Here is a 22,334-nt window from a genome sequence, read left to right on the forward strand (position 1 = left end):
GGTGGCGCTACAAAGTATTAACTTAAGGGGGCGGAATAATTTTGCACGCCCAATTTTTCAGTTTTTGATTTGTTAAAAAAGTTTGAAATATCCAATAAATGTCGTTCCACTTCATGATTGTGTCCCACTTGTTGTTGATTCTTCACAAAAAAATACAGTTTTATATCTTTATGTTTGAAGCCTGAAATGTGGCAAAAGGTCGCAAAGTTCAAGGGGGCCGAATACTTTCGCAAGGCACTGTATATATATGAAATCCAGTCAAATCAACCCCTCCCCTCTCTCTTACCGCCAATGTTTCTCCACACGACGGCTGAGAGCAATCTTCTCTCCAACCTCTGTACAGACAGGGTTGGTCAGGACGATCTTGGCCAGATCAGCCTTCACTGCACTCACTCTGCCGCCCGTAGACAGACTCCCGATGTTCACCATCAACACCTCGTTCTTAGACAGCTTCTGGACCTGAGGGGAAAAACACAGAAACAGAAAGAAGACTGAGTTGGAGTAGACAAAACCTCTCACTTACTGACACACTCTCACTGGGTGCGTCTCTAAAGACACTTTCTCCTCTAAATTTAATTTTAAAATTCTGTCTGTTACCATCCACAACATTGCAACAGCAAGCCTAGGAGTATCAGGCTACAGTTCCAAGGGTACAGTGCTGACCTTGGCGGCCTTCTTGTCTCCTTCAGTGCGGACTCCCAGAAGCCTCCTCAACAGGAAGTAGGAGATTTCCAGTTCTGTGAAGATCTCAGGTAGTGCTCCGACCGCTCCCAGCACCTGGCCAACCATACGGTCAGCTCTGCACAGGGTCGGATCAATCTTAGTGCCTACACCTGGATAGGACAGAAAACACACATACTTGAGTATTTAAACCTATATTAGAAAGAACACACACCTGACCCACCATACTGTCACAGTAACACATAAGTACATACCGATGAGTCCTCCGGGTGCTGCGTACTGTAAGTCGTTGTGTTCAGCAAAAAGTGAGACGATCTTGGAGAAGATGGGTTTACACATCAGCTTCCCCTCATGGTCCTTAGACACGATGCCAGGACGCACCTCCAACTCCTGACCCACCTGGAGAGGGACCAATATATAAAAGGAGGGAGGCAGGTAGTGAGAGAAAGAGGAGGGAGATGAGACAAGAAAGAGAAAGACAGGGTGAATGACACAGGAGAGGAGAAACAGAGAGAGGAGGGAGTGACAGAGACCAGGGAATGAAAGTGCGTGAGAGCTTCATGAGAACTTTGCGCCATAGGACCACTTACCCATGATGCCTTGGGGAAGAGGAAGTGAGTCCTACCTTGAGCACGCCTTTTAGAATACTGCCTCCGGCCACACCTCCTTTCAGGTCGTCAACCTCACATCCCGGCTTGTTGACATCAAACGACCGGATCACTGAAACACACAAACTCAAACCACATTAACACACACCCACAAAACATACACACAACACATGATAAACTGGTACAAGTCATTACGTGTCTATTCTTACCAATCAGTCTAGGTTCTGAGGTGAAGTCTCTGATGGGGACAGGGATCTTCTTGACAATGTATTCACACACCACCTCTATGTTGTACTTCAGCTGGGCTGAGATAGGAATAATAGGTGCTCCCTCTGCCACTGTACCTACACACAACAGGAGAGAGGTTACACACACTTTAAAAGGAGAGGCAGAGGGGTTAAACATCTACATTCACTACGCTCAGGCAAACAAACACATTCAGAAACACACACACACACACACAATGCTTTACAGGACAGAGCTATTCCAGCCACTGACCCTGTACGAAGGCTAGGATCTGTTCGTACTGCTCCTTGGCCTGGCTCTCCTTGACCAGATCAATCTTGTTCTGGAGGATCAGGATGTGTTTGAGCTTCATGATCTCTATGGCAGCCAGGTGCTCAGAGGTTTGGGGCTGGGGACAGGACTCGTTACCCGCTGGGAGAGAGGAAGGAGAGGTGTTAGACAGAGCAGTGTATGTATGTATCAAATCAATGTTTATTGGTCACATAACATATGCACATCTGTTAATCGCAGCAATGTCAGAGTCCGGAATAAAACAAACACACATACCGGTCAAAAGTTTTAGAACACCTACTCTTTCAAAGGTTTTTCTTATTTTTACTATTTTCTACATTGTAGAATAATAGTGAAGACATCAAAACCATGAAACAACACAGTAACCAAAAAAAAAGTGTTACAACAAATCAAAATATATATTATATTTGAGATTCTTCAAATAACTATCCTTTCCTTGATGACAGCTTTGACTGGCTTGGCATTCTCTCAACCAGCTTCACCTGGAATGTTTTTCCAACAGTCTTGAAGGAGTTCCCACATATGCTGTCCAACTCTTCCCAAACCATCTCAATTGGGTTGAGGTCGGTGATTGTGGAGGCCATGTCATCTGATGCAGCACTCCATCAATCTCCTTGGTCAAATAGCCCTCACACAGCCTGGAGGTGTATTTTGGGTCATTGTCCTGTTGAAAAACAAATTATAGTCCTACTAAGCACAAACCAGATGGGATGGCGTATCACTGCAGAATGCTGTGGTAACCATGCTGGATAAGTGTGCCTTGAATTCTAAATGAGTCACAGTGTCACCAGCAAAGCACCACCACACCATCATACCTCCTCCTCCATGCTTCACAGTGGGAACCACACATGCGGAGATCATCTGTTCACCTACTCTTCGTCTCACAAAGACACGGCAGTTGGAACCAAAGGACAGATTTCCACTGGTCTAATGTCCATTGCTCGTGTTTCTTGGCCCAAGCAAGTCTCTTCTTATTATTGGTTTCCTTTAGTAGTGGTTTGTTTGCAGCAATTCGACCATGAAGGCCTGATTCACGCAGTCTCCTCTGAACAGTTGATGTTGAGATTGTCGGTTACTTGAACTCTGTGAAGCATTTATTTGGGCCGCAATCAGAGGTGCAGTTAACTTTAATGAACTTATCCTCCGCAGCAGAGGTAACTCTGGGTCTTCCTTTCCTGTGGCGGTCCTCATGAGAGCCAGGTTCATCCTAGCGCTTGATGATCTTTGCGACTGCATTTGAAGAAATGTTAAAAGTTCTTGAAATTTTCCAGATTAAAGTAGGGAAAATATATATATTGTCAAACTGAACGTATTCAACTGAAATGTATCTTCCACATTAACTTTGAGAGAGGTGCAGGGGGCTGCCCGCTCTAACCACTAGGCTACCTGCCACCCCCAAGTAATGATGGACTGTGGTTTCTCTTTGCTTATTTGAGCTGTTCTTGTCATAATATGGACTTGATCTTTTACCAAATAGGGCTCCTGTATACCACCCCTACCTTGTTACAACACAACTGATTGGCTCAAACGCATTAAGGAAAGAAATTCCACAAATTAACAAGGCACACCTGTGAAATTTAATGCATTCCAGGTGACTACCTCATGAAACTAGTTGAGAGAATGCCAAAAGAGTGCAAAGCTGTCATCAAGGCAAAGGGTGAAGAATCTCAAATATATTTTGATTTGTTTAACACTTTTTTGGTTACTACATGATTCCATGTGTTATTTAATAGTTTTGATGTCTTCACTATTATTCTACAATGTAGAAAATATTAAAACAATGAAAAACCCTTGAAATGAGTAGGTGTCCAAACTTTTGACTGGTATTGTACATATAAATAATGGTGTGTATAAACAGTATGGATATGATAAATTGACATTTTTTGTTTAACGTTTAAAAACAACCACTATAGGTTTTCCGTTTAAAACGATAAGAAAAAAATCATAAAATTACACGTCAATTCACATTGTAGAATAACGATCCTATTATATATGTTTGACCGTAACGGCCGGGAAATGAATATCATATTTACAACCCTTTACAGACATACAACGCAGCTACAGACAGACAACGCAGCTACACGTGATAACTTTTCAGACAATTAAAAAAAGTGCCGCATCAGAAGAGTCTGTAGCTTTTCAGACTGTAGAATTCTGCTCAGGCATATCATGTTCTATTGTTTCCCTGACAACAAGAAACATTACTGATTGATGTGCTGCTGTGTTGTTTCTAATGGTAGGGTAGCTAGATGTGCTTTATTTCTACTAAATGTCTTGGTAAGTCACAGTATTTCAATAACTTTAAAGCACTATTTTAAGAGAACGTGGTCTGCGTGCAGGCAGGCAGGCTGCGCGCAGCAGATCAAGATGTGATTGACAGTTCTGGTCGCATTGCGATAGTCCCGCTTCAGAAGCAGCATTACTTTACAGACAAGTAAAAAACGCCGTTCATATCTCCAGAGAAGGTTTTGTGTCTGCATTTAAAAAGCCGTAGTGTAGCCTACCCTAACAGACCACATTCCATTATATCTGAAAAGGGTCATCGATACAGGCTACCGGTAGCCTACTGTCATTTCATATTATGAGAAAAAAACACCTCCTCCAACTCAGCAACGAAGAGCAAGCACCCTGTGCTTCCAAGACTGGCCAGAAGATACCTCTGTATCCTGGCAACATCGGTACCATGAATAAACTAGGATATTCTAAATGTAAATGTTATTTGCCACAAGCACCGAATACAACACGTGTAGATCTTACCGTGAAATGCTTACTTACAAGCCCTTAACTTTATTTCTTGAACTGCATTGTTATGAAAATATTTACTAAATAAATTAAAGTAAAAAATAACACTAAAAAGGCTATATACAGGGAGTACGGGTACAGAGTCAATGTACAGTAATTTGTAAAAACATGGGGGGGGGGGGGGGGGGGGGGTCAAAGTAAATAGTCCAGGCGGCCATTTGATTAATTGTTCAGCAGTCTTATGGCTTGAGGGGTAGAACTGTTAAGGAGCCTTTTGGTCCTAGACTTGGTGCACTTGCCGTGCAGTAGCAGAGTGTGAGAGGAAAATTAACATGTTTACCTGCTTTGTTTAATATTAATAGTTAACCATTATATATACTTAACAAACTGTAAGACATTTCAGTTCTACTAATTCTGTGTTTCCGTCAGGGTGCATACTCCAGCTCACTGCAACTAGTCAAGGAGTGTGGTCAAGGACATGGGTTTTACTCAAGATAGTAGAGGTCGACCGATTATGATTTTTCAACGCAGATACCGATTATTGGAGGACCAAAAAAGCCGATACCGATTAATCGGACGATTTTTTACATTTATTTGTAATAATGACTATTACAACAATACTGAATGAACACTCATTTTAACTTAATATAATACATCAATCAAATCAATTTAGCCTCAAATAAATAATTAAACATGTTAAATTTGGTTTAAATAATGCAAAAACAAAGTGTTGGAGAAGAAAGTAAAAGAGCAATATGTGCCATGTAAGAAAGCTAACGTTTAAGTTCCTTGCTCAGAACATGAGAACATATGAAAGCTGGTGGTTCCTTTTAACATGAGTCTTCAATATTCCCAGGTAAGACGTTTTAGGTTGTAGTTATTATAGGAATTATAGGACTATTTATCTCTATAACATTTGTATTTCATTAACCTTTGACTATTGGATGTTCTTATAGGCACTTCGGTATTGCCAGTGTAACAGTATAGCTTCCATCCCTCTCCTCGCCGCTACCTGGGCTCGAACCAGGAACACATCGACAACAGCCACCCTCGAAGCAGCGTTACCCATGCAGAGCAAGGGGAACAACTACTCCCAAGTTTCAGAGCAAGTGACGTTTGAAACTCTATTAGCGCATACTCCGCTAACTAGCTAGTCATTTCACATCGGTTACACCAGCCTAATCTCGGGAGTTGATAGGCTTGAAGTCATAAACAGGGCAATGCTTGAAGCATTGCAAAGAACTGCTGGCAAAACGCACGAAAGTGCTGTTTGAATGAATGCTTATGAGCCTGCTGGTGCCTACCATCGCTCAGTCAGACTGCTCTATCAAATCATAGACTTAATTATAACATAATAACACATAGAAATACGAGCCTTAGGTCATTAATATGGTCGAATCCGGAAACTATCATTTCGAAAACGTTTATTCTTTCAGTGAAATACAGAACTGTTCCGTATCTTATCTAACGGGTGGCATCCCTAAGTCAAAATATTGCTGTTACATTGCACAACCTTCAATGTTATGTCATAATTACGTAAAATTCTGGCAAATTAGTTCGCAATGAGCCAGGCGGCCCAAACTGTTGCATATACCCTGACTCTGCGTGCAATGAACGCAAGAGAAGTGACACAATTTCACCTGATTAATATTGCCTGCTAACCTTTCTTTTAGCTAAATATGCAGGTTTAAAAATATATACTTCTGTGTATTGATTTTAAGAAAGGCAATGATGTTTATGGTTAGGTACACTTTGGAGCAACGACAGTCCTTTTTCACGAATGAGCACCGCATCGATTATATGCAACGCAGGATACGCTAGATAAACTAGTAATATCATCAACCATGTGTAGTTATAACTAGTGACTATGATTGATTGATTGTTTTTTATAAGATAAGTTTAATGCTAGCTAGCAACTTACCTTGGCTTCTTACTGCATTCACGTAACAGGCAGGCTCCTCGTGAGGCAGGTGGTTAGAGCATTGGACTAGTTAACATTAAGGTTGCAAGATCGAATCCCCAAGCTGACAAGGTAAAAATCTGTCGTTCTGCCCCTGAACAAGGCAGTTAAACCACCGTTCCTAGGCCGTCATTGAAAATAAGAATGTGTTCTTAACTGACTTGCCTCGTTAAATAAAGTTGTAAAAAAAAAAAATATATAATAATAATAATAATCGACGTCCAAAAATACAGATTTCCGATTGTTATGAAAACTTTAAATCGGCCCTAATTAATTGGCCATTCCGATTAATCGGTCGACCTCTACACGATAGGGGTATCTGGAACTGACAATTGATTTAACGGGTTGGTGATAAAACCTACGGCATGCATTTCATAGAATGATTTGGTGTTGGATAACGATGAGAGGAATCAAACTCTGGTTTCTATACAATAAGAACAGTCTTCACAACAAATGCTATCTGACTGGGGGGGGGGTCCTCCTTTCTCATATATCAAGTCTCACCTTTTGAACCATTCCATACATCTGATGTTTGTCATGTAGGCTAAGAGGGTGCATCTCTGCTATAAAATATATTTGTATTCTTTCTATGTCAGAGCTGCTTGGCACGACAATCAAGAGTGTTGGGTCAACCAGCCTCACCGGCTGCCTTACATTTTGAATAAAGTAATATCCGATCGGTGATTGACCTGGTCTTTCCTCATTATTGATTAGAATTTCAAGGACAAGAGAGAACAGTCTATGACTTGGGTGACTGGAGTCTTTGACCATTTTTTGAGTCTTCCTCTCACACACCGCCTAGTATATAGGTCCTGGATGGTATCAAGGCAACAGACCAAAGACTGAACACACACTCTCCTCATTAGCAAAGAGAAAGAGCAGGCAGGCCAGCGCAAGGGAGTGAGAGGGGCCGACAAAACCGTGCACCTAGTAGTCTAGTGGTTAGAGCGTTGGACTAGTAACCGAAAGGTTGCAAGATCGAATCCCCAAGCTGACAAGGTAAAAATCTGTCGTTCTGCCCCTGAACAAGGCAGTTAACCTACTGTTCCAGGCCTATAACACAGAAAATTACATTTTTTGTGATAATTGCACTGTGATTTTAATTATGTAGGGGGTCAAAAAAATTATGTTTGGGATTTTTCTTAACGTTAAGGATCCAACTTTGTTTAAACGTAATTCCCAACGTTGTATAAATACTCCTAGCCTCATGGACATTATATGAATAGACATGGTGTGTGTGGATGAGAATGACAATTGACGTCATATTAACATATCAGAGGTGGAGTCTTACCAATAAGGAGGAGGGCAGCGTCCATAACAGCTGCTCCGTTCAACATAGTGGCCATCAGAATGTCGTGACCAGGACAGTCCACAAAGGACACATGTCTGACCAGTTTGAAGTTGCCCTTGGTTCCAGGGATGTCTGTAGGGAACTCATCAGGAGTACTGGAGCCACACGACCTGTAGCACTCTGGCCTGGGACAGCTGGGGTCGTCCAGCTTATACACCTAGAGCAGGGAGGGGAGGGCAGGTCAGTAGGGAAACATCACCTGTGCTACTGGTACTATGCCATTTCCATTCTCTCACATGTATTCTGCCCATGTCACAGCCCTTCCTCATGTGTGATCCTATTTCTGTTAGGGTCAATGGCCACTGTTGCTTACCTTGGCGTTAGCGTAACCTAGCTTGATTGTGATGTTCCTCTCCAGCTCGTTCTTGAAGCGGACAGTGTGAACCCCTGAGATGGCCTTTACCACCGTCGACTTCCCGTGGGCCACATGACCAATGGTGCCTACAGGGCAGGGAGGACAGAGAGTGTTACTGGAGGTGCTATGTGGAGGAGGGTATTAGGGGTCAATGCTCACACGTAGGGCTACACTATTGATCAAGTTCACAGAAATCGCAATACTGACATGTGCAATACACATATCGCAAGATGTGGCATGCAATATTTTGAAACGCATCTCAGCAGTATGTAATGTCAGTTTTTATAGTTTACTCCTTTGTTTTTTCTCCTCAAGGCTGCTTCCCACACACAAACCCATGTTACTCGAGCTGCGCAGTTCCTCCTCCTCGCTGTTGGATTCACCCTATGTTTGCATGCTGTTCTATTTAGGTCAAATGCATCAACCGATTGTTCCAAACCAGAACATTCTATTTCTATGATTCCAACAGTTCACCCAAGTGTTTTGATTTATATTGCAAGTGCAATCGCAATATTTTGTATATATTTTTTTTAAGCAGGTCCATTTTGTTCCCCTATGCTGCAGCCCCACAGCATAACATTGGCAATAATATGTCTGAATCCTTATTTCCACAAAGGCAAATGTCAACATACAATCAGACAGGCTAGAATCAGATCAAGTGAGGGGTGTGTCATCTATGGCTGATTTCCCCAGGTCTCAAGTTAGACACCACTACTGTAGGGGATTGGTTCTGGTTCACTCACCAATGTTGATGGTGGCCTGTCTGCTGATGATCTCTTGAGAGAGAGGAGTCAGGGTGGACACATCCTGTTGAGAGAACACACACAGGTCATTGAAGTATGCAAAGTGTAGCACATGGGGATGTGAAACTTACTCCTCAACCTTGTCTTGCCACTTGAACCGCCAAATTGTAACTTTTAAGTGGCGCTGACTGGTAAGACGTCACGTCTGCTAGCAAGGCAGAGGTCCTGGGTTCAAGTCTGGTGGAATCAGGAGTGGTACTCGCTAAGCAAGCAGCGTGACGTCCGTTATAAAAGTATGGTATTTAATCTAGTGGGCTAAAAACATTATGAGAGAGCTAGCCATGAGAAGTAAATAATGGATGATTTATTGTGTGAGTATCGTGAGCTATGACATTGTGAAGCAGACAGTGGAAGCGTAATCTATTCTGCATAATTAAACGGGACCTGTGGAGCGGCTGGAAGTTTACGTGACGTGCTCCTAGTGAAGTGACCATCAGGTGCTGATGATACCATGGTAAAATTTCCTATCAATAATATCGACTAATTGAACAGCTAAATTACAGCGTATCTTAATAATATATTTGTTTAAGTGTTGAGTATAGGTCATTCACACAAAGGAATGGGCTGTTGTTCAGTTGTGCTGCGACATTTCCTGTCCATTCAGGGAAGATGTGCACTGAACAGCTGTTTACTTTTAATTTCAGTGACAACTGCACATACACAACTGAATGCAAACACGACTGACTTGGAGGAACAAATGTACTTGGTCTAGAACGTTACTATATATAAAAGAGAAAACTGTCTTTACTAATTGGGCATGGCTGAATATGGACAATCCCCACGTTGCTACGACAGCCAAGCTAATGTTAGCTAGCTAGTTACTGTTAGCATGTGCCGGTAAAACAGTCCCTTTCCCAGAGCCCGCAACAACATCATTATTCATATTTTGTTCGGTGACTTTTAAAGAATCTAACCATCACTATCCATATCATCAATGTTGAAAAGATCAACACTCACCAGATCATTTAGATCTTGTTTGGAAAGATGAGGCTGACCCAGCGTTATTCCAGACTCGTCACCCGCCATCTTAAACGTAAAAGGAATTTGAGTATGTTGCGGCGATTGCCTGAAAGATTTAGTACACCAAATTCTACTCAGCAAGTTGTGTCTCCTGTAATATCACCAGTCAGACATGACAGTGGTCAGAAATTAGATGTTTCATCGTGTGTTATCGTGAATTGTATAATAGAAATGTATGATATATTTGGTGAACGACTCAAAAAATGGTCCTTTCGTTAGGGATGATGCAATATTCTAATTCACTAGCAATTCAAAGCCCTTCTTTACACAATTTTCACTGGTGCTGTTGACAGCTACTGTGAAGTAACTGCATATAATTAATATCGTTTCATCGATGTGCTTTTGTTTGATTTACTCATCATAAAAGAAGTGAGAAAGAACTTCAGATACATGCGTTGGGTCCGTCCTTTATTGATGACGTCACTCGTTATTAGTCCATTTGTAGTTTTTTCATATTTTTTTATTGTCAAGTGCCCGCTCTATGTTAAATGATACATTATCGCTCTCATTTTCTCAATAGTATCTCATTCTCCATATCCCGTCAATCCTTCACCAGCACAGCCCCTCCACCATCAATAAGGGATCGTAGCTTTCACCTGGATTCGCTTGGTCAGTCTATGTCATGGAAAGACCAGGTGCTCATAATGTTTTCTACACTCACTGAATGTGATCGTATAGAAATGTAAGTAAGGTTTGAAATTATTATGTTTTAGTCAAATATTATATATGTTTGTGCTTCTTGCTGTCAATTTGTAGTCTACAAATTATTTTTAATTAGTTTTTTGGGGTTATCTGTACTTTACTTTACCATATATATTTCTGACAACTTTTACTTCACTACATTCCTAAAGAAAATTATGTACTTTTTACACCATCAATTTTCCCTGACACCCAAAAGTACTCGTTACATTTTGAATGCTTAGCAGGAAAGGAACATGGTCCAGTTCACACACTTATCAATTGAACATCCCTGCTCATCTCTACTGCCTCTGATCTGGCGGACTCACCAAACACAAATACTTTATATGTGAATAATGTCTGAGTGCTGGAGTGTGCCCCTGGCTATCCGTAAAAAAGAAAATATATGAAAATTGTGCCGTCTGGTTTGCATAATATAAAATTATTTATACTTTTACTTTTGATACTTAAGTATATTTGAGCAATTACATTTACTTTTGATACTTAAGTATATTTAAAACCAAATACTTTGACATTTACTTAAGTAGTATTTTACTGGGTTACTTTGACTTTTACTTGAGTCATTTTCTATTAAGGTATCTTTTCTTTCCCTCAAGTATGACAATTGGGTACTTTTTTCACCACTGCCCACAGCTTAATCTACAGTAGTTAATGATCTCTGGTCCATGGTGACAAATTGTCTGTTTGTGAGTTAGGATTTGAACTAGCCAATGGCCAGGCCAGTGAGACCAATGAGCTGCTCCAGTCTTTCCAGTGGGATGTTGTGGTTCACAATGTGAAAGTCTGCACTGAGGTCCAGGATGATCAGGATGCCCTATATACCCTGAATCAGCATAACGATAACCTTATGCTTAACCAGGCCAAAACAGTAAGCTACAGCGCTGCTCGGAAGTGTAAAGAGTTTTAAATGTTGTGCTCCACCTGAAAAATTATTTGGGGTATAGACTCATTAACACTGCCCCAATGTAGAACTAACATGGATATGATGCAGAGATTCAGACAAGGCTTTAATGTTAATACCGGTAAGGAGGATGAGGGCGGGACATCAAAAGTGTGTGAGCAGGGCTCTGGCTGATCCACCAAAAATCATTCCATCATTCTGTTTAACTGCTGAGAAAAAAAGAAAGTGAGGGAGAGATAGATAGAGAAGATAGTTGATTACAAGGTCAATATATATATATTTATTTCATCTTTATTTAACCAGGTAGGCTAGTTGAGAACAAGTTCTCATTAATAATATGAAGAGAGAGGCCTCAATTATTCTGCACCACTGCAGCTCTATAATCGCAGGTTGACCCTAGAACACCTGCCTGATGATTTTGATTGACAGGTTCACTTGCACTGCACAACGACGCCACTGAAGTTCCGTTCTAACAGGCTATACCTAGGAAATGACGTCAGTGCGGGGAATATGGCGTCTGCAGTGTCTATGGACTCTACAGACAAACAGTATATTGATATCAAGTTAAAATAACGACTAATTAAAGCCGCGGTGGATTTGTAAATGGACGATAAGGAATCTTCGGCCATGTTTTTTTATTGTCCTTTTTCTTGATCTCGGATGTAAACCCGCAACACATGTCAGAAGAAGCCAGGTCTGCCTGGTCAAAGAGGGGTTGTGGGGACTCGCAGCGCCGAGGTGAGAGACACTAGCCTGCTAAGCTAGCTAGCGATAAATAATTCCACGGGATGTCGTGAGCTACAAGTCCATTCAAGCTTGCAATAAAATGTGTATTGCCGTTAGGAAGTTGGCTAGCTACATTGGCTATCATTTTGACTGTCCTGTCATGGCCTTGCGCGAAAAATAAACAATCTGTGATTTTCCCGACTGCGCGAGCTCACTGGTTAGCTACGTTGTAACGTCAGTTTGCTAGCCAACACGATTACGTCAAAGATTAGCCTACACGGCGAATCTAATGTTTTTGAGTCAGTTAACGTTAAATGCACTAGCTATATTATCAATTATGATTTAATTCATAAGGGGGGAATTAATTTCTAGCGTTGTAGAATGTTTTTCTCTGTCTCTAGATCAGGGCAAACATAAACAGAGGAAATGTGAGCGTCCCCTCAGCCTGCTGTCAGCTAAGTTAGAGACTGACCTCGAGGCCCCCAAAAGGTACAATCTCCATGACAACCATAACAACCATCCATTCCTACTTCTACCTGTAGCCTACATCCTCCATCCACGGCTGGTGGCCGAAAGGAGGGATCCTTTCTTCCTTAATAGGGCCACCAGCCATTGATCTGACAAAGCAGGAGGGAATGGTGCAATTTTGAGTATTGGAATGGGGATCCAAGGCAGCCTGTTCTTGGAGCCTCAGTATGTGTTCTTCTCAATCAGGGAAAGTTCTGTTCAGACATCTTGTTTAACTTACTCAGTAGCTTTAGGTCTAGCCTGCGGTTTGGTTTGAGTAACCTTTTTTTTTATTGCTACATTTCTTTTAGTTGATTTTCAACATACAGTTTCGATGTACAATAAAATGTTGGGTTTGTCGTCCAGGTGATTCAGAGAAGGGTGTTGTTAGTTTCTCCCGGGACACAAGGGCCACTGTCCTCTGATTGGCTCGGAATACCCCCTCTGACATGCCCGTGGCCAATCAGAGGTGAGTGTGCATTGTGTGAGAGAATGAATGCATGCATTTGTATCTGATTGTCTGTGGGTGAGTGGGTTTGCTGCTAGTGTGTGAGTGCATAATTGTCTGCTGGTGTGTTTGGGTGTACGCATGCAGCACACGTTTCTGTGTGGGTGTGTATTTTAGTGTGGGTGTGTATTTTAGTGTGGGTATGTATTTTAGTGTGGGTGTCTATTTCGATGTCTGTCTGTATGAGCGCTGAGGTGTGAATGTTGAATGTGCTTGACGTCATTCTAGAGCCTTCCACTGAGACAGACTTTTACACACACACACACACACACACACACACACACACACACACACGTACGTGTGTTAGAAAAAACACAGCCATGTGTTAGAAAGAGAAATACAACATTGTGTTTTAACTGCAGTGTGATGCATCCCTTTTGAGTGACTCTTATTGGTCTGTGGTTGAACAGTAAAGCATTACTACCATCATATTACTAGTGTGTTATTAATCCCCTCTCCTTACTTCAGGTGTGTGTTGTCCATGGGGAGGTGTGTGTGAGCTATTAACCTCCTCTCTCCTCCTCCAGGTGTGTGATGTCGGCGGGGGAGGTGGAGATGTACCTGTCCCAGGTGCATGATGGGAGCGTGTCCTCAGGGTTTCGGGCGCTCTACGAGGAGAGACTCCTATTGGACGTCACACTGCTCATAGAGGAACACCACTTCCAGGTTAGCCTCACTCACACTCACTCACTCACTCACTCACTCACTCACTCACTCACACTAATGTAATGTTATCCCCTCCTCCAGGCTCACAAAGCCCTGCTAGCGACCCAGAGTGACTACTTCCGGGTCATGTTCACAGCAGACATGAGAGAGAGAGACCAGGACAAGATCCACATGAAGGGGTTAACAGCTGCCGGCTTCGGCCACGTACTGAGGTTCATGTACTACGGTTCACTGGAGCTCAGCATGGTCACTGTGCAGGAGATACTACAGGTAACTAACACACACACACAACTGTCTCTTTAACCCTTTAAGCTGTGATGTATGTCCAATTCTCTTGTTCCTTCTTGCTGATGATCTGTCACTCTCTCTCTTTGTTTCCCCTCACCTTCTAGGCAGCCATGTACGTCCAGCTGACAGAGGTGGTAGAGTTCTGTTGTTCCTTCCTGCTGTCTAAGATCTGTCTGGAGAACTGTGCTGAAGTGCTGAGGCTGCTAGAGGACTTCAGCGTGGGGGTGGAGGGTGTGCAGGAGCAGCTTGACAACTTCCTGCTGGAGAACTTTGTTCCTCTGATGAGCAGACCTGACTTCCTGTCCTACCTCAGCCTTGAGAGACTGCAGGTGGGCTGGAATAACTCTCACATATTAGTTGTGTGTGTACCTAAAAAGTGATGCTCTTTATAACAGGTGATATATTCTTATTAACTGTGTGTGTGTGTGTCAGGCGTACCTGGACAGTGATGCCCTGAGTCGCTTCCCGGAGATAGAGCTTTATGAGTCTGTCCAGGCCTGGCTACGACACGACCGCCGCCGCTGGAGACACACAGACGCTGTCGTCCAGTCTCTACGCTTCTGTCTGATGACTGCTGCTAACGTCTTCGAGAAGGTAAGACACTCACACACACAAGATGAATCACATGGTTCCCATGTGTGCAACCTGCTCTCTATGACATCACCTCTTACTAATTATTCTTTGTCTCCCGCTCCTCCCCTCCCTCAGGTGAAGACGTCAGAGTTCTATCGTTACTCTCGACGGCTGCGTCAGGAGGTGGACCAGGCTCTCGGCTACTTTCACGACGTCAACGAGCAGCCGCTGGTTGAGACGCGGTCCAACCGCATCCGCTCAGTCCGACCACAGACCGCCGTGTTCAGGGGCATGATCGGACACAGCATGGTCAACAGCAAGATCTTACTGCTGCACAAACCCAAGGTAAGATCCTACTGCTGCACAGACCCAAGGTAAGATCCTACTGCTGCACAGACCCAAGGTAAGATCCTACTGCTGCACAGACCCAAGGTAAGATCCTACTGCTGCACAGACCCAAGGTAAGATCCTACTGCTGCACAGACCCAAGGTAAGATCCAGCAGGTATGAACAACGCTCCTGAAGTGTGGAGGATTTTGTTGCAGCCATTCTCTAATACAGGGGTTCCCAACCTTTTTTTTCCCCAGGGTGCCCTTTCTCCCAGTTGAAAATCTTTTGTTTATTGAGGTAGCCTATATTAAATACACCACCAGCTTGATAAAAGGCCACTCTAAAATGTGCAGTTGTTCCACACAACACAATGCTCTCAAGTTGTCTCAAGTTGTGGGAGCATGCAATTGGCATGCTGACTGCACGAATGTTACCTTAGTGCTGTTGCCAGATAATTTAATGTTAATTTCTCTACCATAAGCCGTCTCCAACGTTGTTTTAGAGAATTTGGCAGTATGTCCTACCAGCCTCACAACAGCAGACCACGTGTAACCACGCCAGCCCAGGACCTCCACATCCGGCGGCTTCACCAGCGAGATCGTCTGAGATCATTGAATTCATTTAAATTGACTGATTTCTTTATATGAACTGTAAAACCGTTGAAATCATTGCATAATGCATTTATATTTTTGTTCAGTATAGTTTAACAAGACTCTTGACATCTTTTAAGTAGGCTGATATTATTAATAATAATGGATAAGGAATATGTTATTCCGCTACCAAATGTTTTCTGATCATTTATATGAACTCTCAATTTAATCATACATATTCTCTTTTGATATACATTGTATAATATTACTTCCCAAGCAATTTTTGTTGTTATTGTAATTTGAAACGTAATAAAAATAATACAAAAACTTCCCAAGCAAAGTCAAGAGCGTCAGAGCCTAACCAAATATATGTGCATCAGAGTCACGTCTTCCTCTGGCATTTACTGCTTGTTTCTAGCCTAAAGCATCGCATATTTAGGCATTGTTTTAGATCGGTTTACTTCAGATGGTTTAGGTTAAATGCGGAAGACACATTTCCGTTGAATGCATTCATTTGTTTAACTGGAAGCCCCCCCCCCCCCCCCCCCCCCCCCCAATGAAATGTTGCTGCCCCTAGGTTGGGAACCCCTGGTGTAATATGTGACGTGTAATGTCTGTATGATCTGTCTGTAGGTGTGGTGGGAGTTGGAAGGTCCCCAGGTCCCTCTCCGTCCAGATTGCTTGGCCATCGTCAACAACTTTGCCTTCCTGTTGGGTGGGGAGGAGCTAGGGCCTGACGGGGAGTTCCACGCCTCCTCTAAAGTCTACCGTTACGACCCCCGCCAGAACTCCTGGCTACGCATGGCCGACATGTCTGTACCCAGGTCTGTACCTGTGTAGTTGTCAGTACACAGGTCTGTAGTTGTCTGTACCCAGGTGGTACATGGTTTCATGTTTGTACAAGGTCTACTAGGGGTAAATAAAACATTTTTTTTTTAGCAAAAATGTATTTATAAACAATTGTCTTTACTTCCAGGTCAGAGTTTGCAGTGGGGGTCATTGGTAAGTTCATCTACGCTGTTGCTGGCCGGACGCGGGACGAGACGTTCTACTCCACGGAGCGCTATGACATCACGGCGGACCGCTGGGAGTTTGTGGACCCGTACCCGGTCAACAAGTACGGTCATGAGGGCACAGTCCTAAACGGTAAACTTTACATCACAGGAGGAATCACATCCTCATCCACCTCCAAACAGGTGTGTGTGTTTGACCCTGGGCGAGACGCAGGGGGAGGGGTGTGTTTAGCGGGCTCGGGGGGAGCAGGAACGACGGACACACACAGGACACGCTCAGCTCGCACCCCCATCCTCCCCAACACACACACCAGCTGCTGGGAGAACAAGTCAAAGATGAACTACGCTCGCTGCTTCCATAAGATGATCTCCCATAACGGGAAGCTGTACGTGTTCGGGGGGGTGTGTGTGATCCTCCGGGCGTCATTCGAGTCGCAGGGCTGCCCATCCACAGAGGTCTACGACCCTGAGACAGATGAGTGGACCATCCTGGCGTCGATGCCCATCGGACGCAGTGGGCACGGTGTGGCGGTGCTGGACAGACAGATCATGGTGCTGGGGGGCCTCTGCTATAATGGACACTACTCTGACTCCATCCTCACTTTCGACCCCGACGACAACAAGTGGAAGGAAGACGAGTATCCCAGGATGCCTTGCAAACTGGACGGGCTGCAGGTGTGCACTCTACACTTCCCTGAGTACGTCCTGGAGCACGTCCGGCGCTGCAGCTGAGGTCTGGTTCAGTTCAGACATGCTCCTTTTTAAGGTTTGGGAATGCCCCCCTTTTTAAGACAGACTTCTCCCACAGGCTCCAGACGGCAGATGTGGGCTGGGCGGTGGAGGATAAGTGTTTACAGGTGTGACACTAACGCTCTAACTACACAGAAGCTTCTCAACTAGAGACACAGAATGGACTAAGCAGTCTCAAAAACCCGATCCTAGGCAACACCATGACTATGGTCTGGTTTTAATGATGGAAGCTTTTGGCATAGTGGAACTACGTCACTGCCTACGCCGATAAGGGAAAATAAATATTTTGGGGATTCGCTCAGCAAATCGTGAGGCAGACATGCCAGAACATCGAGATTCAAATCCAAAGTTTGAAGGCAAAACCTTTGCAGTGGTTTTACTTAGTTAAGTGTAAATCCATTTGAATTCCATCACTTCTTGACAGCATCCCTTTTGATTTGAACGAAACCTTCCATATACATTTGCATATCTTATAAGCATTCACAAAGTTTGTGGACCTGAATTTCAAAACAATCGAGATAAATGTGCTCAAAGTTAACCCATTTTGCATATGTGCAGTTGAAGTTGGAAGTTTACATACACCTTAGCCAAGTACATTTGAACTTTTTTTTTATATTACAATTCCTGACATTTAATCCAAGTTAAAATTCCCTGTCTTAGGTCAGTTAGGATCACCACTTTATTTTAAGAATGTGAAATGTCAGAAAAGTAGTACAGTGATATATTTAAGCTTTTATTTCTTTCATCACATTCCCAGTGTGTCAGAAGTTTACATACCCTCAATTAGTATTTGGTAACATTGTCTTTAAATTGTTTAACTTGGGTCAAATGTTTCGGGTAGCCTTCCACAAGCTTCCCACAATAAGTTGTATGAATTTTGGCCCATTCCCCCTGACAGAGCTGGTATAACTGAGTCAGGTTTGTAGGCCTCCTTGCTCGCACACGCTTTTTCAGTTCTGCCCACACATTTTCTATAGGATTGAGGTCAGGGCTTTGTGATGGCCACTCCAATACCTTGACTTTGTTGTCCTTAAGCCATTTTGCCACAACTTTGGAAGTATGCTTGGGGTCATTGTCCATTTGGAAGACCCATTTGCGACCAACCTTTAACTGATGTCTTGAGATGTTGCTTCAATATATCCACATCGTTTTCCTCCCTCATGAAGCCATCTATTTTGTGAAGTGCACCAGTCCCTCCTGCAGCAAAGCACCCCCACAACATGATGCTGCCACCCCCGTGCTTCACTGTTGGGATGGTGTTCTTCAGCTTGCAAGCCTCCCCCTTTTTCCTCTAAACATAACAATGGTCATTATGGCCGAACAGTTCTATTTTTGTTTCATCAGACCAGAGGACATCTTTGTCTCCATGTGCAGTTGCAAACCGTAGTCTCGCTTTTTTATGGTGGTTTTGGAGCAGTGGCTTCTTCCCTGCTGAGCGGCCTTTCAGGTTATATGGATATAGGACTCGTTTTACTGTGGATATAGATACTTTTGTACCTGTTTCCTCCAGCATCTTCACAAGGTCCTTTGCTGGTCTGGGATCGATTTTCACTTTTTGCACCAAAGTACGTTCATCTCTAGGAGACAGAACCCGTCTCATTCCTGAGCGGTATGATGGCTACGTGGTCCCATGGTGTTTATACTTGCATATTATTGTTTGTACAGATGAACGTGGTACCTTCAAGCGGTTGGAAATTGCTCCCAAGAATGAACCAGATTTGTGGAGGTCCTACAATTTTTTTTCTGAGGTCTTGGCTGATTTCTTTTGATTTTCCCATGATGTCAAGTAAAGAGGCACTGAGTTTGAAGGTAGGCCTTGAAATACGTCCACAGGTACACCTCCAATTGACTCAGGCTAATTGACAGCATTTATCAGAAGCTTCTTAAGTAAGCCATGACACAATTTTCGGGAATATTCCAAGCTGTTTAAAGGCACAGTCAACTTAGTGTATGTAATCTTCTGACCCACTGGAATTGTGATACAGTTAATTATAAGTGAAATAATCTGTCTGTAAACAGTTGTTGGAAAAATTACTTGTCATGCACAAAGTAGATGTCCTATCTGACTTGGCAAAACTATAGTTTGCTAACAAGAAATGTGTGAAGTGGTTTAAAAAGAGTTTTATTGACTCCAACCTAATTGTATGTAAACTTTCGACTTCAACTGTACCTCACTATACCATGAGACACCCATATCTTCTTCATCACTGGAAAAGATAACTATTGATGTATATAATTTAAAGGCTTACAAACAGGGTTGTCAAGCTATTTTATCATTTCTGGGGGTAATAACTTTTCTCAATTTTAGCATAAATGATCTAAAAACACGTAAACTCCTAGTCATATGTTTTAGCTTCGACCCTATTTTACATCCTCTAAGGCTTTGTGACCGCCATCTGTTGAGAACATGCTCTTGAATACAGATTGAGTGTCGTGTTTGGCCTGATAAAAGTTCTAAAATGAGGAAAAAATTGAAATGTCAACTTTTGAATGGTACCACAAAGATGTCCACACATGTTGATTTGAATGGGAATATCTGTGTAAGTTATACTGTCAATCATCCATAGAAAACCTGTTTAAATCATAGAAATATGGATAATAAAATAGATTTGACCATATTAAGTTGACATTCGATGGTGGGTAGACGGGCTGGTAATTTAGAAGTAAAAATGTTGTTTCAATTTCAATGGCGTACCATCTAAATTGCAGTGGTCTGTAGGGATAGGTCCATTCTATGATTGAAATGACACCCACCCTGTATTAAGAGCATGCTGTTTATCAACCGACGGTGGGCACAACACAACAACTTCATGTGAAATATGGCCTAAGCTACAACGAATGTGAATATAAAAACAATAGTAAGTTATGATTTAAAAAAAAAATTTTTTTTAAATAAATTATTTATTTTTTGAAATAATAAAATAGTTTGACATCACTGTAGGTAAGCTTTTAAATGATATTGAACTCAACTGTTTCTCTTTTCCAGTGAAGAAGACATGGATGTCTTATGGTATGGTGGAGTATGCACAATGGGTCAATTTTCAGCACCAAATCTAATTTTATTGCTCACATACACATTATTTAGCAGGTGTTATTGTGGGTGTAGCAAAATGCTTTTTCAGGTCCAAAAAGACGCTTCCTGACCACTTCTTCCATGGGCAAACATGTATGGAACGTTTTGTATAAATCGAAAGGGATTCTGTCAAAAAGTGGTTCAATTCAAATGTTTTTATCGTTAAGGTAGTTCATGCAAACTAGCCACTTGCAAAAGGCACTCCTTAAAACCAGCTTCCATAATTTCCATTTTGCTAGCTACTATTTAGTTGTTTTTTAAAACAGAGAAAGTAGTGATGTCGACAGTGACATAGTTCCTCTTTGCCAAAAGAGTCCTGCATTGAAACTAGACCCTAGTCACTGTTGTACGAGACTAAACATGCCATAGTAATCTGTCCTACTCACGGGCAGAAAAGGTAGACTCACTTGTGATCAGTGGTGGTGGGTAACTCAAGCTGATCATTTTCAAAATTAGCTTTCTCAGAAGAAATTTAAAAATATTGAGAAAATGTTTTTCATGATTTAGCTGGTTTATTTTGGACTGAGGTCAGTTTCATATTGTTGTAATTATTATGATTCAGTTTCAACCTACAGTCCTCTGAACCCTCTGTCTGTCTCTCCACCATGTGATGTCATGCAGTTTCTTTGTAACCCCCTCTCTGAGTCTGGGGATCTGGAGCGTGTGTGTGTGTGTGTGGATAAATGAATGAGCAGAATGAGGGGAAAAAAGTATGCACACATCATACTAGTGGGCATGTGAGAAAGTTAATTTTTTGTGACGAAGAGGATGATCATGGTGATGATTTAGTGCTGTCATGACTACATTGCAATAACACTGTTGATCTGCTGACTGAGAGAACCATGTCAGAGGTCAGGAACAGGGCCGGCTACAGGCAAAGCGGTCACTTGGGTCAAGGTTTCCCAAACTTGGTCCTGCCCCCTCTCCGGTTGCATCTTTGGGTTTTTCCATAGCACTACACAGATGATTTAAATAATCAAAGCTTGGTGATGAGTTGGTGATTTGAATCAGCTGTAGTGCTAGGGGGAAAAACCAAAGGTGCACTCGGTGAGGACCTCAGGACGGAGTTTAAGAAACTATATATATTTTTTAGGAACTCAGTCTGTGTCTAAATTTACTGTTAAGAGAATAATAGAATGCTCAAGGTGCAAACAAGTTTCCTCTTGTTTATCAGTCACTAGCTAGGTTTCCATCCAATTGGCGACAGATTTTCATATATTCTAAAATCCACCTAAAAACAATATACTGCATTTTCCCACCAGAGATGTGTTTCCATGAAATTGACTCTTTGCAGTTAAAAGGCTGTGCGTGAGGACGTAGTACACATAAAATACCTTTTGCGGTTAGATTCCCATGTACCGAATACAATTAAATATAGAAGTTCAATGTGTTTCCATCACATTTCAACTCTACTGATGGGTTTTCTCACAAAACATGTTGCTCTATATAGCGAGTGTGCCCACTCTGGTACTGACACGTGTGCTCTAGCCAACAGCTCGCCAATACATTGCTGGTATAGCCTACATCAGGGATGGGTAACTCTAGTCCTCAGGGTCTGGACTGGTGTCACTTTCCTCGTCCCTAGCCAACACAGCTGATGAAACTAATTACATTCTAAACTGAAGATCATGATTAGTCAGTTATTGGTGTCAG

The 22,334-nt window shown here is 42.5% G+C and overlaps 2 protein-coding genes across 4 annotated transcripts in view; one reads left to right on the forward strand and one right to left on the reverse strand.

The window, feature by feature from the left end:
• The window catches only part of LOC139420278 (eukaryotic translation initiation factor 2 subunit 3-like), a 12,659-nt gene extending 2,438 nt beyond the window's left edge, over positions 1–10,221 (reverse strand). The window contains exons 1-10 of the mRNA XM_071170181.1: positions 9,995–10,221; positions 8,978–9,041; positions 8,193–8,320; positions 7,820–8,036; positions 1,788–1,946; positions 1,499–1,633; positions 1,307–1,401; positions 936–1,080; positions 664–833; positions 287–459 (exon numbers count right to left, since the gene is read on the reverse strand). Coding sequence (XP_071026282.1) covers positions 287–459; positions 664–833; positions 936–1,080; positions 1,307–1,401; positions 1,499–1,633; positions 1,788–1,946; positions 7,820–8,036; positions 8,193–8,320; positions 8,978–9,041; positions 9,995–10,063 — 1,355 coding nt within the window. The 5' untranslated portion in view covers positions 10,064–10,221. The remainder of the gene's footprint in view (positions 1–286; positions 460–663; positions 834–935; positions 1,081–1,306; positions 1,402–1,498; positions 1,634–1,787; positions 1,947–7,819; positions 8,037–8,192; positions 8,321–8,977; positions 9,042–9,994) is intronic.
• A 1,943-nt stretch (positions 10,222–12,164) lies between these two features.
• On the forward strand, positions 12,165–18,217 carry LOC139420279 (kelch-like family member 15). 3 transcript variants are annotated; one of them, XM_071170183.1, is made up of 10 exons: positions 12,385–12,395; positions 12,785–12,872; positions 13,257–13,359; positions 13,926–14,064; positions 14,146–14,334; positions 14,457–14,681; positions 14,785–14,946; positions 15,061–15,270; positions 16,479–16,669; positions 16,822–18,217. In XM_071170183.1, exons 3-10 carry the CDS (start codon positions 13,340–13,342, stop codon positions 17,588–17,590), a joined length of 1,905 nt encoding a protein of 634 aa, XP_071026284.1. In that variant the 5' UTR covers positions 12,385–12,395; positions 12,785–12,872; positions 13,257–13,339; the 3' UTR covers positions 17,591–18,217. The 3 variants fall into 3 exon arrangements, with proteins under 3 accessions (XP_071026285.1, XP_071026283.1, XP_071026284.1); XM_071170182.1 differs by lacking the exon at positions 12,785–12,872 and having other exon boundaries at positions 12,176–12,395; XM_071170184.1 differs by lacking the exons at positions 12,785–12,872; positions 13,257–13,359 and having other exon boundaries at positions 12,165–12,395.
• The last annotated feature ends 4,117 nt before the right edge of the window (positions 18,218–22,334 follow it).

Source organism: Oncorhynchus clarkii, chromosome 11 (genome assembly GCF_045791955.1).
Source record: "Oncorhynchus clarkii lewisi isolate Uvic-CL-2024 chromosome 11, UVic_Ocla_1.0, whole genome shotgun sequence".
Classification (NCBI taxonomy): domain Eukaryota; kingdom Metazoa; phylum Chordata; class Actinopteri; order Salmoniformes; family Salmonidae; genus Oncorhynchus; species Oncorhynchus clarkii.